This window comes from Neophocaena asiaeorientalis, unplaced genomic scaffold, assembly GCF_003031525.2.
Source record: "Neophocaena asiaeorientalis asiaeorientalis breed wild unplaced genomic scaffold, Neophocaena_asiaeorientalis_V1.1 scaffold75, whole genome shotgun sequence".
In the NCBI taxonomy this organism is placed as follows: Eukaryota; Metazoa; Chordata; class Mammalia; order Artiodactyla; family Phocoenidae; genus Neophocaena; species Neophocaena asiaeorientalis.
In genome coordinates this window covers 25,499-42,406 of record NW_020172719.1, presented here as the reverse complement: position 1 = coordinate 42,406, position 16,908 = coordinate 25,499, and the positions used below count along the sequence as shown (strand labels likewise).

The 16,908-nt window shown below is 46.2% G+C and overlaps 1 protein-coding gene and 1 long non-coding RNA gene across 2 annotated transcripts in view; one reads left to right on the top strand and one right to left on the bottom strand.

Moving 5' to 3' along the window:
• Nucleotides 1-4,034: 4,034 nt before the first annotated feature.
• LOC112396446 (uncharacterized) overlaps nucleotides 4,035-16,908 on the top strand; it is an 18,352-nt gene continuing 5,478 nt past the window's right edge. Inside the window, exons 1-2 of the long non-coding RNA XR_003002570.1 lie at nucleotides 4,035-4,682; nucleotides 13,645-13,796. This is a non-coding gene — a long non-coding RNA (uncharacterized LOC112396446). The remainder of the gene's footprint in view (nucleotides 4,683-13,644; nucleotides 13,797-16,908) is intronic.
• Nucleotides 6,968-13,136, bottom strand: MKRN2OS (MKRN2 opposite strand). Its single transcript, XM_024740179.1, has 4 exons — nucleotides 12,476-13,136; nucleotides 9,269-9,318; nucleotides 8,113-8,275; nucleotides 6,968-7,323 (listed from the first exon to the last, which is right to left on the bottom strand). Exons 1-4 carry the CDS (start codon nucleotides 12,772-12,774, stop codon nucleotides 7,083-7,085), a joined length of 753 nt encoding a protein of 250 aa, XP_024595947.1. The 5' UTR covers nucleotides 12,775-13,136; the 3' UTR covers nucleotides 6,968-7,082.

The window sequence follows — 16,908 nt, the reverse complement described above, 5'->3', positions numbered from 1 at the left end:
TGGGCGGAGGGGACGGTGAACTATGTCTGAGATCCACCCAGCGCCCAAATTCACATCACTGGCCGGCAGCCTTCTCCTTGACACCAAGTGCCCCAGAAGCGGACGGCTGAGAACCATCTTGGGAAGCTGTGGGATGAAAACACCAAAATGGGCCTCTGTTTGCATTCCCTCGACCTTGGGCTTAGAGCTCCTGATGCCTGAAGATTGTGCTTGAGGTTGAGTGTTTAAGGGGTTGCTTCTCTTCTCCTCACGATACCGCTCTGGCAGCCAGACCGTTTTGTCGGCGTGATCTGCGTCTTACAGATTTGGAGTCCAGGTGGTGGAGCTCCCCTTCCTTCCCTGTTTCAGACCAGAAAGGCCCATCCGTTTGAAGGAGCCTGTGGCAACCTTCTTGCTCTTCATCAGTGATGAGAATAGTTGGTCAGCATTTTTACCGTCCGCCTTGCTTACTCCAGGCTCCTTACACCGCAGAAGACTTGGCTTTGAATCACCACTTTATCAAAACCTTGAAAGTCAGCAAAAAATTTCAAGAGCCGTTTCTTTCCTATTTCATTCATCATTTGTGATGACACTCCTTTCCAAGCCTAATCAGTGCATCGAATGCCTTTATGGTAAAAACTCTGCCATGAATCCTTCATCAAAGTTCAGTCACCCTGTCAGCTCTCCAGGTACTGTATCATCAGCTGATATGCTTTGAAGGTTGCGGTGACTCCTTGGAATAACGGCTACATTAAAGGTGTGTGAAAGCGGAAAGACCACAGTTATTATCCGTAACTGAAAGCTCTAGAAGGATGCCTAGAAGCATCGTCTTCCGTCAAAGAAGCCTTGTGTGAAAGATTCTCCTGCGTCATGTGTATGGTTTGAACACCGTGTAGCAGGCCATGCGCTTTGTTTTCAAAAAAAAAAAAAAAAGCTCAGGTTCATCAAGATTGGAAATTTGCTCTGCAGTACAGCCACCTTTGGGAATTTCAGGGGTTCACTGGGGGAGCTGCTGCAGCCTTACATGCAGCTGCAGTCAGGCTTACATAACTCTCCCAGACCTTCCAGGCTGGCTTTAAAACCGAAGTCCGCCACCAAATCCTCATTCCCCGTCACTTTTCTAACTCTCCATCTGTACCAGCGTGTGCTCAGTGGCATCACGCTGACTGGCTGTGCATCCTCCATACACGAATCTCACTAGCTTGATAAAAATAGCTCCCATGCTCCAGAAGACTGCGAGACTTTGTGGAACCCACGCATTTCACAAGTTGTGCTTTGTCACCCACCCAATGCAAAAACCATACACAGGAAAGGGACGCACGTACTTGGCCGAGGTTATATCTTTTATATGATCACCCTTCTCAATAGACTGTCGCTCCAGCTTTTTTTCCTAACAGAGGGGATTTCCTCAGCCTCTGAAACTCACCTGCTTTCTTCATGGACTTCTTCACTTCCAGAGGAGACAGTTTCACCTAATGAAGTGGGGAAAGTGAGGTGGTAACACACTAAACACCTAAACAGCGTACGTTCCCGGCAGTCGGCTGAGACAGCGGCGTGTGCTGCGGCCTCTGTTCGGTTCAGACACTCAGGACCTGAGTGATCTCGCTGTGGGCTCTTACGTATTCGTCATTTTTCACTTGGATCGCCAATATGGGCTAATGTTTTTTTGCAAACCATTACAGCCGATATTTGGATAGTGAGAGTCGAGATGGGGCAGATACCTCTGTGTTCTTGTTTAGCCCGTAGCAGCCTCTGAGTTCAGGGAGTGGGACGCTCCACAGGAGGAATAGGGAGGCTCAGAGGTGTGGCCGCCGTATGCCACCGCCAGGATGTCCACACGGGGGACTTGAACCAAGAGCCCTTGGTACCTCTGTGAGATCACCACAGCTGAAGTGACACCGGCCCAGAAAAATCATGTGAGTCAACAGAACAGCCCTGCTAGGGCTTATCCAGTGGAGGTTAGAGGGGAAGGCCACCCACCACTCCAGGCAGGGCCTGGGGTGTGCTGGCAACGCTGGGCAGTGGTCCCCACCTCAAGGTTGGGGTAGAGCCCGGGGTCCCTGTCACCAGGAACGTGCTGGTCCATGTCACTTGGCACACAGTGTCAGGGGTTCGCAGGTTCCATGAGGACCCTCTGTGGATCCAAGGTCAGGAACGTCGGTGCAGAGTGTGGTTCTTAGCTCGTAGTTTCCCCAGAGAGAATTTTATTGAAGTCAGTGTAGTGGAATGAGCCTTCTAGAAAGGAAACATTGAGATCTCAGCTCTGCCTCTCGTGGTTCTGTGACCTTGGACGATTTACTTGCCCTTATGAGCGTTGATTTTCTTATCTCTAAGATGGGCCGATGATACTGTTTATGACTCTCACCTCAATAAAAGAAAGTAAAAATAATGATATAATGTTAGTGGGAATTCCCTGGCGGTCCAGTGGTTAGGACTCAGCACTTGCACTGCCATGGGCCTGGGTTCTGCGTCTTGTCAGGGAACTGAGATCCTGCAAGCCACATGGCACTGCCAAAAAAATAACAGTGTTCCCCCAGCGGGTTGCTGGAGGATGCAGCGGGCTGGTCCTTACAGGGTGCTTTAAGCACAGAGCCTGGCCCGTAACACCCTTCAGCTCCGCAGCTGTGAGGGTTCATCTGGGGGAAGGAGGAGGCACCATGTCCTTACAGCCACAATGCACACTGCCTGTGACAGCTGCTGTTTACACGGGTGATTATCGTAGGTTGATTCTCCTGCCTTTGTAGAGGCTGGCCTTTTCTGACCTCAGCCCCAAACTATAAGGGAAAATGGTGATATCTGTGCCTTCACTGTTCTAAAATTCCCTCATAAAGAGATTCAATTCTATAAAATAATTCGTTTATATGTAACACTTGGCAGGGATTAAACCAACATGAATGGGACATAGTTTTAGGCAGGTTTACCAGGCTGGACCTGGTTAGGTTTCCTAGCGTTTTTGAGCATAGTATACAGATCTGAAAGTTCATTGTTACCTATTGTTAAAGTTTTTATTTTGTCTTAATTATTTTACCTTTATTAAACCATTTTCATTTTCTTTTAAAAAAAAAAGTTGCTTTTTACTTGAATGTGGTTTTTAGTGTTCCCCTGTGGGGAAAGTACTTAGGCTAAAAAGAAATTAAATGTCTCTCCTCCCCATCACCCACCTCCCGTTTGTGATTTTTCTAACCGAATTGAATTTTTAAAAACCTGATTACAGGGACTTCCCTGGTGGCGCAGTGGTTGAGAGTCCGCCTGCCGATGCAGGGGACACGAGTTCATGCCCCGGTCTGGGAAGATCCCACATGCTGCGGAGCGGCTGGGCCCGTGAGCCATGGCCACTGAGCCTGTGCTTCAGGAGCCTGTGCTCCGCAACGGGAGAAGCCACAACAGTGAGAGGCCCACGTACCGCAAAAAAAAAAAAAAAAAACCTGATTACAGACTCAATTATCCCATGAATGTTAACTTCCTTAAGACTGTAACTGAGGCCCATTTCTAAAATTGAGAGAGATTTAAATCCATGAGCTTATCTTAAATCTTTGGTTTTTTATATATAAGCTGAAAATTTTTAGTCTTTTTACCATTTTGTGAAATATACGGTTGCCTCAGTTAATACATGATACGGAAAAGCAAATTTGTGAAGTTGTTAAACTAAGGCAGTACTTTTTATTTCAAAGTAATTCACTATGATTTCTTTTAAGTGAAACTTTTTTAGCATTTAAAAATTTTTGGAATCTTTCCATTTTCAGAAGCAGTATTTCAAAGGTAGATATTCTTCCTGACGTTTAGATGGCACATTCTGATAGAGTAGAAAGGGTGGAATCAGAAAAATCTGGGTCCGGGGCTTCCCTGGTGGCGCAGTGGTTGAGAGTCCGCCTGTCGATGCAGGGGACATGGGTTCTTGCCCCGGTCCGGGAGGATCCCACATGCCGCGGAGCGGCTGGGCCCGTGAGCCATGGCCGCTGAGCCTGCGCGTCCGGAGCCTGTGCTCCGCAACGGGAGAGGCCACAACAGTGAGAGGCCCGCGTACCGCAAAAAAAACACAAAACAAAACAAAAAAAAGAAAAACCTGGGTCCAAGAGTCCAGATCTACACTAGGAAAACAGTGGTGACCTTGGGAACATTGCTTAATCCCTCTGAACCTCAGTTTCCTCACCTGTGAAGTGGGCATAGTTACTAGCTCCTGAGTTTGTTTCGCAGACTAAATGAGATGGTCTGTGAAAGAATCTGGCACATTATAGGTGTGCTTTTTTCCCTTCCAGATGAACCAAAAGTATGAGCATTGACATAATTATTTCCTCTAGGAAGTAAAAAGCCTATTTTATGCCCTGGTAGGTAACACAGTAGAGGAGGAGGTGACAGAAAAAGTTCGAGGTAAAGTAGTGAAGACAGCTCTGGGGATGGGGGAGGGGTACCATGGTAAGCACTTCCTGCACGAAGGGAGCGAGGTGCAGCCATTGCGGGTGGCTTCTTGTTTTTTTTAATATTGTTTTTGGGTTTTCCTGGTTATAAGAGTAATCCATGCACGCTGTGGAGGCTTTGGAAAAATGCCTTCGTGTGGGTTAGTTTAGTCTTGCGGATCGGTGACTCTGTGGCCTTGCTGTGAACGGGAGCCCAGCCGTCCATCATCCCAGGAGCGCTGACGGAGACAGATGTGTGCCCAGGGCTGCGCTCACCGCTGATGTGAAGGAGCGCACTTGGGCTGCCAGGTGAGCCTCTGAGATTTCATCTGGGGTTGGAGTTGGTGCCAGTGCTCAGGATTCTCCGCTCACCCTTCTGCAGAGCTGAGCCACGTCGCCCATCTGTCTGTGGTATTCTGATGCCCCATTTCCTTTACTGGGGTAAAACCTGTAGGCTGGTACTGTGGTTTTGTGAGCAGGGCATTTGTAGCCTGCTGAAGTGAAAGAAGAAATACGAGGCCGACCGCTACCAAAGGCACCTCCAGGGTGTAGAGCAGCCCCGAAAATAGGGAGTGGGGATTGTTAAAGCTTTGTTTGAAAATCAAGGTCAAGCACTTGGAGAAAGTAGCATGAAATTAGCGTTTCTAATATTAACAATTTTTTTTTTTTTTTTGACTGCATTGGGTCTTCGTTGCTGCGCGCGGTCTTTCCCTAGTTGCGGCGAGTGGGGGCTACTCCTTGTTGCGGTGCACGGGCTTCTCATTGTGGTGGCTTCTCTTGCTGCAGAGCATAGGCGCACAGGCTTCAGTAGTTGTGGCGCGCACAGGCTTCAGTAGTTGTGGCACGCAGGCTTAGTAGTTGTGGCTTGCGGGCTCTAGAGTGCAGGCTCAGTAGTTGTGGCACACGGGCTTCATTGCTCTGTGGCATGTGGGATCTTCCCGGACCAGGGCTTGAACCCATGTCCCCTGCATTGGCAGGCAGATTGTTAACCACTGCGCCACCAGAGAAGTCCCAACGATTCTTATTTTAACTGTTTTATGACATGTTTCTTATCTCCTGTTCATATTTGAATGCTGATGAAAGCAGAATGCTTATCTTCTCGTAATGATAGCAAATTACTGACCCGGTTGCCGTGCACCCTGCGTGCCACTGGTCGCTTTCGGGTTGCTGGGTGCTGGAGGTAACTGCACAGGCTTTGCAGTCAAACCTGGTCTGAACCCTGGTTTTGCCACCGGGTGCCTTTGGGCAAGTCCGTTTCCCTTGTCATCTGTAAAAATGGGCATGATGTCAGTACCTACCTCACAGGATGGTCTTAGAGATTAAAAGAGAAGAGTAAGAAGTGTTTACTCTGGTGTGGAGTCTTTTATGAATACGCGTTAATTGCAGCTGTTATGATTACTAATAATAGGGTAAAGAACTGGTCCAGGGAAGCAGAGTCCTAAGACAGAGCTTAAAGAGAATGGGGCAAATCGGAATATCCCCCAAACCCCACGCTCCTTTCATCTTTACCCGCTGAGGCCTTTATGATTCCTTGAACACAGAGTAGCAGGCAGGTTGTTTAAGGTGGTCTCATTTTCCAGGTAGGAAGTTTTGTATTTCTTAAAGAACAGTCCTAAAACTTAACAAACACAAATGTTGAGCTGCCTGCATTTTTTCCCACTGAAGTCGCTCGTGTGGAACACTGACCAGTGCCTCTTTGGAAACAAGCTTGAAGAATCTGTAGCAAGTTTTCGGAATATCTTTATTACTGAGTAACTATTGCTACCTTGAAGATGGGTTTGGTTTTTGGAAATTAGGCATCATTCGGTGCCCACGCTGAGGAATAAGATTAGGTGGATAGTATATCACGTTTGGTCAAAAACAAAGAGTCCTGGAAGCAGTTTCCAAAGAGGAATCCTGAAATGTTTTGATCACTGGCTATTTAAAGTCTGATTACCTGGGTGTAAAAATTCTAATGTGCTTGTTAACAATCCTTGTGGTTACTCATCTCAGTCGTCCCCTTCCTCCTCCTGAAGGTATGAGAGAAAGAAGACGGACTTGCATCATGTCCTTTGTGAATTCTGCACCTAAGAGTGGGCAGAGGAGGTGATTCGCTGTGGTAACTCCAACACCCCAACTCCCCACCTCAGGCCAGGGAAACAGCTAGATTGAGGAACTGCCAATCCTGTTTGTGCGTGTAGACACAGAAAGGCTGACCCAGGAGGAGTGCATGGTTCCCGGCTCAGATTCTGAGACCTTTTTTCTTTTTTTATTTTTTTAACTATTATTGATTGTCAAAAGGTTACCATGTGCTTTTTATATAAAAACAATGAGGTGAAGGCAGTCATTACTTCATAAACCGTAAGGGTCTCTTCCTACAAATCCCCAATTTCTGGATTCACAGTGAAAGGTGAATTTGTTCCCTACTTAATTTATAGGAAGAGTTCTCATTGCTCTGTGAAAAGAAGATGCTGCCACTTTACGCTGTAACGTGGACCCCAAACTACTGTGAAAACAATTTTAGTTGTGGTGCCTACGATTTTGAAAACCCAGGACCATTTTTATTCATTCCGTAAATTCTTACACTGCGGTAAGCTGACATATGCGTAAAGGGAAGCCGTCTAACTCTTTTTTATTAACCACAGTTGAAGACATGTAGAGGCCCAGTAGCTGTTCCAGGCGGGAACCCCCAGACATCACTTCCTGTCTGCTCTCAGGCGCAATGCGCGCTCAGCGTGAGCCGCTTCCCGGATGTGGGCTTGTCTGGGGACCAGGGGGCTCGATGACGTAGAAGCCGTGCTCTTCTATCATGCGGTAGAGCATGATGTACTTGGAAGCCTTCCTCGTCCTCGGGATCACGAACTTCTCCGTGAACTCGTCCCGGTCCAGCCGCTCCTCGCCCTGTGTGGCCAGGACGCAGTTAATGAACTTGAGGGCGTAGCTGTAGCAGTTGTGGTGGTCTTCTTCGTACCTTATGGGGCAAGGGCGTCGAGAAGACAAGGCTTAGCCCTGAGCTGCCCAAGGCCTTTTATAATTTTAACCTCGCTGCAAGCTGGGCCCCCATGTGTGCTGGCCCCCTTGATGACAGTGTCCAGAGGTGCAGTTCAGAGGGACACTTGGCATCTGGGGCTATTTCTGCTTGCAGCTTAAGTACAGCTAGGACTCACCGAGATGTCCAGAGTGGTGACTCAAGTTGCATATAGGCCCCAATTTGGAGAACTTAATTTCACTGAAATTCTAGATTCTCGAAGTGGAATTCCATGTCTGAGTTTTATGATATCCTACAGTGTCTAAACTTATTTCAGGGGAAGCCTCAGAACCATTTAAGTCCACAGGTATGCTCTGTATCTTCTACAGTGATAAGGGGGCAAGGAATCGATAAATTAATTTCAAACTTGCTGAAACTTAAAATGGGGGGAGCTTTAGATAGGTTTACATTTTGAACCTCATTTAAGATTGTTTTGTTTTAAGGGAATATAATACTGTGGGTTTTGCTGTACGTATTATTAAATGTCAAGTGTGTAAAAGAGTCAAATAAGTAAAATAACTAGAGTACTAAGGTCTGGTCCCTTCAGCTCTTAGAGTGCTGTGGTTCTATTGGGGAAATGTGTGCTGGCTCACCTCTGCAGGAACCCCAAGTAATTCAGCCCCTGCTTAATTCTGTTACAGACGCTACTATCTCAATACAGGCTGAACATGAAAGTCAGTGCAGCTTAGCATCTGTGATGGCACCTGGTGGTGAGTGAGGGCCCTGTCCTACCTGTGAGGCAGCCAGGCCCCCGTGGTGGAGAAGTCTTCCAGGTACTTGTCCCACTGGTCCATCAGTCCCAACATGCCGGGCTGCAGGAGCGGGATGCTCACGCTCTGCCCCCAGCCTGCTTCGTCTCGCTGGACACCGTGCACCGTGTAATTATACACGACTCCTGCCGCCAAAACCAAAATCACACAGAGGCGTCAGGGGAAACGCACCCCGGTGAACGGGACAGCAGCCACCTGCTAACTGCACACAACAGGAGCCCAGACAGCACTTCCCAATTGCAGTCCGAGAGCTCTCGAACCCCCTCCTCCAGGGAGCCTCTGCCTCCCTGCTCTCAGCACCCGAGGTTGTCCCAGAGAAACGAGACAGTAATAGGTGCTGGGGTGATCATCTCCAGATATTTTTGTTGAAGTTCTCTGTCTACAAAGGCGTCCGTCTCACTTCCTTAAATCAGCAGTACATTTCTCCTGACAAAGACTGGTGCAGATTTGACTGTTCGTGACAGTCAGTGAGTTCAAAACCCAGTCCTGGGTTTCTGTTCACGGTTCTCCTGCCTCAAGGGAGCAGCAAGGGCTGTTATCAGACTTCACTTGTGGGACCTGATCGCAGCCGCAAGTGGCTGGCCTCGCTCACCATTCCCAGGCCTGCACCCTCCTGCTGGTGGCACTCCCCAGGCCTTTTCCTGCAGACTGTGCCCTCCAAGCTAAATCTGGCCAAAGGAACCGTTTTATTTAAATGTGCTGCTTTTCTGAGTTTTTAAAGCAAACTTTCGCAGGCCCTACCGCACGCTCAGGTGCCGTGTCCCCCCAGTTTATCCCTGGTGTTCCTGCTTGGCCCCTGGAGACCCCGAGTATGAGGACCCAGTGGCAGTGGGCTGAGTACAGCATTGGGAGCAGAGGGTCCGCTTCTAACGCAAGATGAGGTCTCGGACAGCTCAACCTCTCTGGATGTCTGTTTCTTCCTCTCTTAAAAACTAACAAAAAACATACAGGTTTGCAATGTTTTTAATGTTTTCTCAGCTCTTGGCTGAGAAAACATTAAAGAGCTTTCAGATACTCAGCACTGTTAGTGATGTTGCCACGTTACTTTTTCTGTAGAAATACCGCTCTCTTCTAACCAGGTATTGGGGGAACTTTTTAAGCTATGAAAGTGCACTTACCATTTGTGTTGGTTATCCCCACGTGAAGATCAGACCTTCCGTCATACTCCCTAGAAGAAACAAGAGCGTTTTTGTCCTCGCATTTGCACACACTAGGCGCGTGGAATTGGTATTTAAAGTGGGAGGAGAACAGTAGGCCTCCCCTCTTGGCCGGTGCCAGAGGCCAGGTTAGTGGAAAGGCCAAGAGTACGTGTGAGGTAGAAAACAGTGCCCTGCACCCCCTCTGGATTTTCTTGGCCCCCGCAGTCCTAAAGGTGAGTGTGCTGGAAGGCCAGCCCTGCTGGAGCGCAATGTCAGCATGACGCCTGGCTCTGCAGCAGAGGGGCCCACCCGGCTGTCAGCTGTTGAGGAAGCTCCTGATTCTTTCCTCCTTAAGTGTGAGAGGGCAGCCTGTTCCTCAGGCCAACGTGGGTGAGAGGGTCCTGAAAGCACCTCAGTGGACTTCTACCTTTGAAACTAATATGGTCTTGAAGCCCGTGGCCACACTCACTTTTCCTGGACAGCCCTTCTTTCCTGAAATTATTCTTCCCCCGAGGCTGTGCATCAGATGTAAAACTCCAGGTAATTTAACCTCTATATATGATCCCAGGCTATCACTTATTTGCCCCGAGACTTTCTCACCTATAAGATGGAAATAGCATTAAGCCTCCTAGCAAGCTGGTTGTAAGAGTAAAATGCCTATTGAGTGCTACCATGTAGAGGTGCCACATAAGTCAGGTAATTTTTAAATGACGCGCTCCTTTGTCAGACCACAGTTCTGAATGTTTGGTTCCTCGATAAAGCAAGCAGTCCCGGGGTTTACAATGGCCAAGGACACAAATGGCTGCCCCACCTCTTCGGAGCAATCCCCGCAGGCCGTCTTGTTGCAGCCACTGTGAGTTTTCTGAGACCCTGTGGGTTCAGAGGTTGAGAATGAAGCTGGGAAAAACAGTAAGTCTTGGGTGGCCGATCACGGTGCTGGACCTGGATGTGTGCCATCCCCAGATCACTCCCTGCATGTACAGCCTCTCTGTTTCCTGCCTAAATCCCAGGCATTCCCTCTCACTCCCGCTCTCCTCCCTCTCCTTGAGTTATTTCTCATTCATGCAACATGTCAACTACGGGCCTGTCATTTGAAGTGAAGGGCTAGTGACACAACGGGAAATGAGGTCCCTGCCTCACAGGGTTTGCCTGCTTCCAGAGAAGACTTTTTTAGTTTTAGTTTAACAAGTTGTTAATAGATTGAGAAGTGTTACAGAAGCATGTGATGGGGCAGGGCCAGGGCCACCCCTATCCCATATGATAGTTTTGTACAGATTAAGAAAAGGTGCCCCTTCTTCCTGCAGATGCAGCTCTGCCCAGGGTGCTGCCCAGGGTGAGTGGAATGCAGGCTGAACTTCAGTACCCGCCACTGCCTTGGCCAGGGACCTTTGTGCAGTCCACAAGCTGCACAGCCCTATATGGCAGCCCTGAGGGATCCTCATCTAGTTAGATAGAGCCTCCGTGATTCCCTTGAGTCACTGCTGGTTCTCTTAAGAAGTAGATGAAATTGTCTCAAGATGAGTTGTGAGAGTTGGTCCTGAGGGTTTAGAAACAGGATGAGAGGGGAAAAAATAGTCTGGAACTCAGCCTTCAAGGGACTGGTGGGCAGGGGGCTACTTGGGTTCTGCAGATCCTGGCCTGAGTTCCTGAGGGGGATAGGAAGATACCTAAGCACACGATGTATTTCAACACCACCACCTCCTTTCTGCTGCTGCCGAGGGAGGCCAGGCCTGTTAGTGTCACCACCGCATCACAGAAGAGATGAATGCTTTTCAGGGGCTAGCCTGAAAGCCTGTCGCGTGTTGTGTCATTTCTGGAGAGCAGGGCTGCAGCTTGTTCACTGTGACATCCCTAGCATTTCCCACACAGAGCTGCTCAGTGAGCACCTGTTGAATGAACCAGCGTTACAGGAAATTAACTCTGAATTTTAAGCTCTGTTCAAAAGCTTTCGGAATCCAACCAGTTACTAACTCCAAGTTAGCGTGAATGAGGGGCCTTATAAAACAGTTTGGGCTTCACAAATCTGGTTAAGGTAGAAATGAAGGTTCTCCCAGTCACGTTCTGAGCTGAGTATGAAAATATTGGGACAGGAAGGAGCGTGTTGGGTCAACGTCGTGCCTGGCACCCGGGCCAGCTTTATCGGCCTTTTCGCTGACCCTCACAACTCTGCAAGGTCAGCGGGTCCTCATTTTACAGGTGAGGAACCAGAGACTCGGAGAGGGTCCTGGAGCTGGTCTGAATCAGGGTAGGAATGGGGGGCTTCTTGGCGTACAAGCCTGCACAGTCCCCTCTGCATCCCGCTGCCTGCCCGAGGAAGGGTCAGGAGTGCAGTCTGTTAAGCCCCTAGTGTTTGACCAATGCCTTGTACACACGTCGGTTCGTTTCATCCCCATAGGGACTGGAAGGAAACTGATTAAGGAAGTTAGCGAGCAGGGAAGTAGTCAACTCCAATTTTCTTATCCCAAACCGGCACTAGAGGGCACGAGGGACTCAGGAGGGTATGTTTCAAGGAGGCAGGAAGGTCTGGGCATCAGACCACAATAGTGAGCACGACACACTTCCCAAAGCTCACACCATTACTCATCACTGTTCTCTTGAAACCTAGCTTGTGCAGGGCCAGTTCCAATTCCACCTGTAAACTCAGGACTCTGAAGAAGGCACCATCCTTCCTTTTGATTTCTGAAATATTTCTTAAAGTCAGGTGACGTCTACCATTGAAACAGACCAGCTCTAGTCTCAATTTCATGCACCTCCATGCAAAATAGTCTGTACGTGGCCATTCTTCAGGCTCTGTGCAGGGTACCTGCTTGTCACAAATGTTACAAACTAACTCGAAGTAAAGGTATTATTTTGATGAGATTAGCTGCTGGGTCATTTTCCCAGTTAGCCTCTTAGCACAAAATCTATGGGTAAAAAAAATCTCCAGGCTATCGATTCCTCTCTCTTAAAATTGTATAAGCAGGTTTGACCTTCGTATATTCTTGCACTTATCATTCCAGGAAAGTATGCACCCTTCTATTCTTATGAAACAAAAAGGCCTACATTTTAGGATTTAACACCAGACCGCTGAAAAGATTATCCACCAAATCTCACACTGTATATAGCACGTTAGAAAAAGAAAGTTTAAGTGACTAAAACAGAGAAGGGAAGCTTTGCACATCCAATGCAACACATAAAACACTGTACCTAAGAAACGTCCCTTGAGTTGGTCTGAGGAGGAATGAACACTCTTCTTGATGCCCATCGGTAAACGGATTAGGGATGCTGACAGGTGCTTCCTCCAGCTTCCTGGAGCCCACGTCCTGCCGGCAGAGGGGGCAGCATGGCGGCACGCTGAAGCTGTAGATGTACTTTTGACAGTGGTTGAATTTGATAATAGGCTTCCCAGCCTCTGGGTGCTGCATGGCTTTCCCTTCCTGGGCAAGGAGGGGTGCGTTCCCCAGGACTTCCTTTTCCGCGTTACATGGCCAGCAAATGCCCTCCATCCGAGTAACCTGATAACAGTGATGTCATTCTGACTGGTGGCTTCAGAAGCCAAAACAGCTAGGGTTAACCTGTAACCAGGCCTCCCCATAAACAGGTGTCTTAAAGAGCCAGCTTCATTTGTGCTCACAACGTTTCTTTCTAGCCTTTGTACGTTTTGCAACAGTCGATAGCCAGCTCTTCCTCATTCTCCAAAGCCCTACCTTTCTGTGAAACCTTCCTCAGCTTCCCCCAGCATTCCCTTACGCTGGAAACAAACTATATTTGTTTCCACCAGCGCTGTTATTTAATTTGTCTGTGAGCTTCTTGGAGTTAGTGACCCACAGTTACTTTTGGTTTTCTAGAATAGGTTATATCGTTTGGGTTTTGGATAAATAAATGGAATCCTTACTTTGAGGCGGTTTTTCTTTTGATATTTTATATTGTAGAAGGACTCATGCTCATAAAAAATTAACAGCACAGGGATAGGGATAGTGGTTACCCGAGGTGGTGGGTGCTGACTGGAAGAGGGCATGAGGGGGCCCTGGGGTCTGGGGTTGTGCTGATTCATTATCTAGGTGTTGATTATATGAGAATATTCAGTTTGTGAAAATACATCAAGCTGTACGTTTTACTATACGCACTTTATGATTCTTCAGTTTTAAAATAATTTTAAGCAGCTGCATAAGGATATGTGGAAAGAAAGGTAATGCCCCCCTCCCCATTTCTCATAGCATTTTTCCACCCACCATATTGTACTCCCGGGAGAAAACTGCAAGGTAAAATAAGTGAATATTTCCACATACTATCTTCAAACCCCAATGTTGTTTTACTGTATACTGTTTTGAAATTTGTGGTTTTCTCTCATCTTGGAAACTTTTTCACACTATCAGTTGTATAGGTCCAGCTCAGCCTTTCAGATGCCTGCAGAGGAGTCCAAAGTTTGGTGGCAACACACTTTCCTTAGCCAATCGCCTCCTGATGCCTGTGGTTCCAGAGAAAAGCGATCGTAGAGGGAAGACCCAGAGAGAAGGTGTCATGGCAGGTAAAGGCGCTTCAGAACGGTGTTTCCTAATGGGCATTTAAATAAGGCACGGTATGCTGAAGTGCAGAAAAGCACGTATTCAGTGTAATAATATGGAATGATGATCAGACTCACAGCAATAAAAGAGACCTTAGAAATCATTTCAACCAACTTTCTCTTGTTACAGCGAAGGCAGACAGGTTATAGCTAGACACGCAGCTCAGGTGACAAGGATCTGAGATTGTTCATTATTAATATAAACCACCGCTATTGTTCGATTGTTTGTGTGACCCAAGTTACTTTCAACTGAGAATATATTCATCTTCATGACACCAATACCAAGAGGTATTTTTAGTCCTCTGAAAAGAAACAGAGGAACCATGCCTTAATAAACATTTTTAATATGCTAGCATTTTTTTTTTTAAATCGTTTCTTGATCTTTTCAGTGAGCAGAGCAGGGTAAAAAAAGGTGCACACAGGGCTTCCCTGGTGGCGCAGTGGTTGAGAGTCCGCCTGCCGATGCAGGGGATGCGGGTTCGTGCCCCGGTCCGGGAAGATCCCGCATGCCGCGGAGCGGCTGGGCCCGTGAGCCATGGCCGCTGAGCCTGCGCGTCCGGAGCCTGTGCTCCGCAACGGGAGAGGCCACAGCAGTGAGAGGCCCGCGTACCACAAAAAAAAAAAAAAAAAAAAAAAAAAAGGTGCACACACACACATGCATACATGCACGCACATAAGGATTACATGCTGTTTCCAATTCAACTTCAGGACTAGTGTTTTTACTTAATCTCTTCTATATTACATTTGTATCTCTTTTCCTCCACACTGAAAACCCTGGTCTCAAGGATACAGGGCATGCTTTATCCCACTTTACACAATCTCAGAGTAGCAATAGTAATACCACCACCTCTAATTATGATTAGAGTGTTTTTTAAATTTTTACACATACTCTCCCCATCTTCCTCTCATGTATTTAAATGGTTATCCTATTTCTTCACTGTCAAAGCATCTGCCATTGTAAACAATAACCTCTCCCCTCTAGCCCTCGCTAAGGCTTAGTTTTACACACAAATATCTTTTCATGCTCACTATTAGTCCTTTCCTCACTCTCTAATAATTATGAAGTTCATTCCTAGAAGATTCCTCAGGAAGGGCTCATAGGAAGGCTAGTTTCTGAGTTCTTTTTTTTTTTTTAAATAAATTTATTTATTTATTTTTGGCTGTGTTGGGTCTTTGTTGCTGTGCGTGGGTTTTCTCTAGCTGCGGCAAGTGGGGGCTACTCTTCGTTGCTGTGCGCGGGCTTCTCATTGTGGTGGCTTCTCTTGTTGCGGAGCACGGGCTCTAGGCACGCAGGCTTCAGTAGTTGTGGCTCACGGGCTCAGTTGTTCCGTGGCATGTGGGTTCTTCCTGGACCAGGGCTCGAACCCGTGTCCCCTGCACTGGCATGTGGATTCTTAACCGCTGAACCACCAGGGAAGTCCCTCTCTGAGTTCTAGTATGTCGATAACTCATCTCTGTTCTTTAGGTCGGTTTTGCTGGATATAAAATCCTTGGCTCGCATTTTCTTTAATATGTTATTCCATTTTCTTCTGGTATAAAGCACTGCTGTCAAAAGTCTGATGACAAAACAATTTTCTTTCTCCTATAAGTCGTGTTCTTTTTTGCCAATATGCCCAAAGGATATTTCTTTTTTTTTTTTTAAAGATCAGTAATTTTATTATACGTCTTGATGTTGTTTTTTAGGTTGATTTATTCAGGCTTGTGGTATGTTCTGTGTAGTTTTTGAACTTATAAAACTTTATTTTTTTAAAAGTTATAGTCTATTTATAGTTATTATAAAATATTGGCTATATTCCCATTTTGTACAATATAGTCTTGTAGCTTATTTTATACCTAATAGTTTGTTCCTCTTAAACCCCTATCCCTATATTGCCCCTCCCCGCTTCCCCCTCCCCACTGGTAACCACTAGTTTGTTCTTTGTATCTGTGAGTCTGCTTCCTTTTTGTTATATTCTGTGGTGTGCTCTTTGAATATACAGTTTCGTATCTTTTTTATTTCAGGAAATTGTTCATAAATTATAATTTTGAGGATTTGTTCTGTTTCCTTAGTTTTGGTTTTGGTTTTCTTTTTTGGGGGGGGGAGTATAGTTGTTTTAAAATGTTGTGTTAGTTTCTACTGTACAGCAAAATGAAGTAGAGTTCCCTGTGCTATATAGCAGGTTCTCATTAGTTGTCTATTCTATATATATTAGTGTATATATGTCAATCCAATCTCCCAATTCTGTTTTGATTTTCTTCTTCATGAAATTCTGTTCTCTGTATGTTGGATCCCTTTTTCTATCTACAATATGCCTTACTTTTTTTAAAAAATTGAAACAAAATTTACATATAAAAATCACCCATTTAAAGTGTACAGTTCTGTGGTTTTTACCTAATCTAAGTTCAGAACATTTTTATCACTCCAAAAAAGAAACCTTGTACCTGTTAGCAGTCACTCCCCATTCTTCCCTCCTACTAACCCCTGGCGACCACTAGTCTGCTTCCTGTCAATGGATTTGTCTATTCTGGACATTTCATGTAAGTGGAATTATATGATATGGGGTCTTTTGTATCTGGTTTGTTTCACTTGGCATAATGTTTTCAAAGTTCATCCATGTTGTAGCATGTACTGGTTGTTCATTCCTTTTTTATGGCTGAATAATATACCGTTGTACAGAGGTACCACGTTTTGTATATCCTTTCATCAGTTGATGGACATTTGGATTGTTTCCATTTTGGGGCTATTATGAATAACACTGCTATAAACAAGTTTCATATTACTGTACAAGATTTTGTGTGGACATATGTTATCAATTCTCTTGATTATATACCCAGGAGTGGAATTTCTGGGTCACATAGTAACTCTGTATTTAACATTTTGAGCAACTGCCAAACTTTTTTTCAAAGTGGCTGCATCATTTTCCATTCCCACCAGCAATTTAAGAGGGTTCCAATTTCTCCCCATCACCAACACTTGTTATTGTCTGTATTTCTTGTTTTAACCTTCCTAGTGGGTTCGAATTGGTATCTCATTGTGGTTTTGACTTGCACTTCCTTAATGACTAATGATGCTGAGCATCTTTTTTTTTTTTTTTTT

Coding starts and splice junctions, on each gene's coding strand:
- MKRN2OS (XM_024740179.1), bottom strand. CDS start 12,774: ATGGAGGGCATTTGCTGGCCATGTAACGCGGAAAAGGAAGTCCTGGGG. Junction 9,319..12,475: donor ACTCAAGGGACGTTTCTTAG/GTACAGTGTTTT, acceptor TGTTTCTTCTAG/GGAGTATGACGGAAGGTCTG. Junction 8,276..9,268: donor GGGGATAACCAACACAAATG/GTAAGTGCACTT, acceptor TTTTGGCGGCAG/GAGTCGTGTATAATTACACG.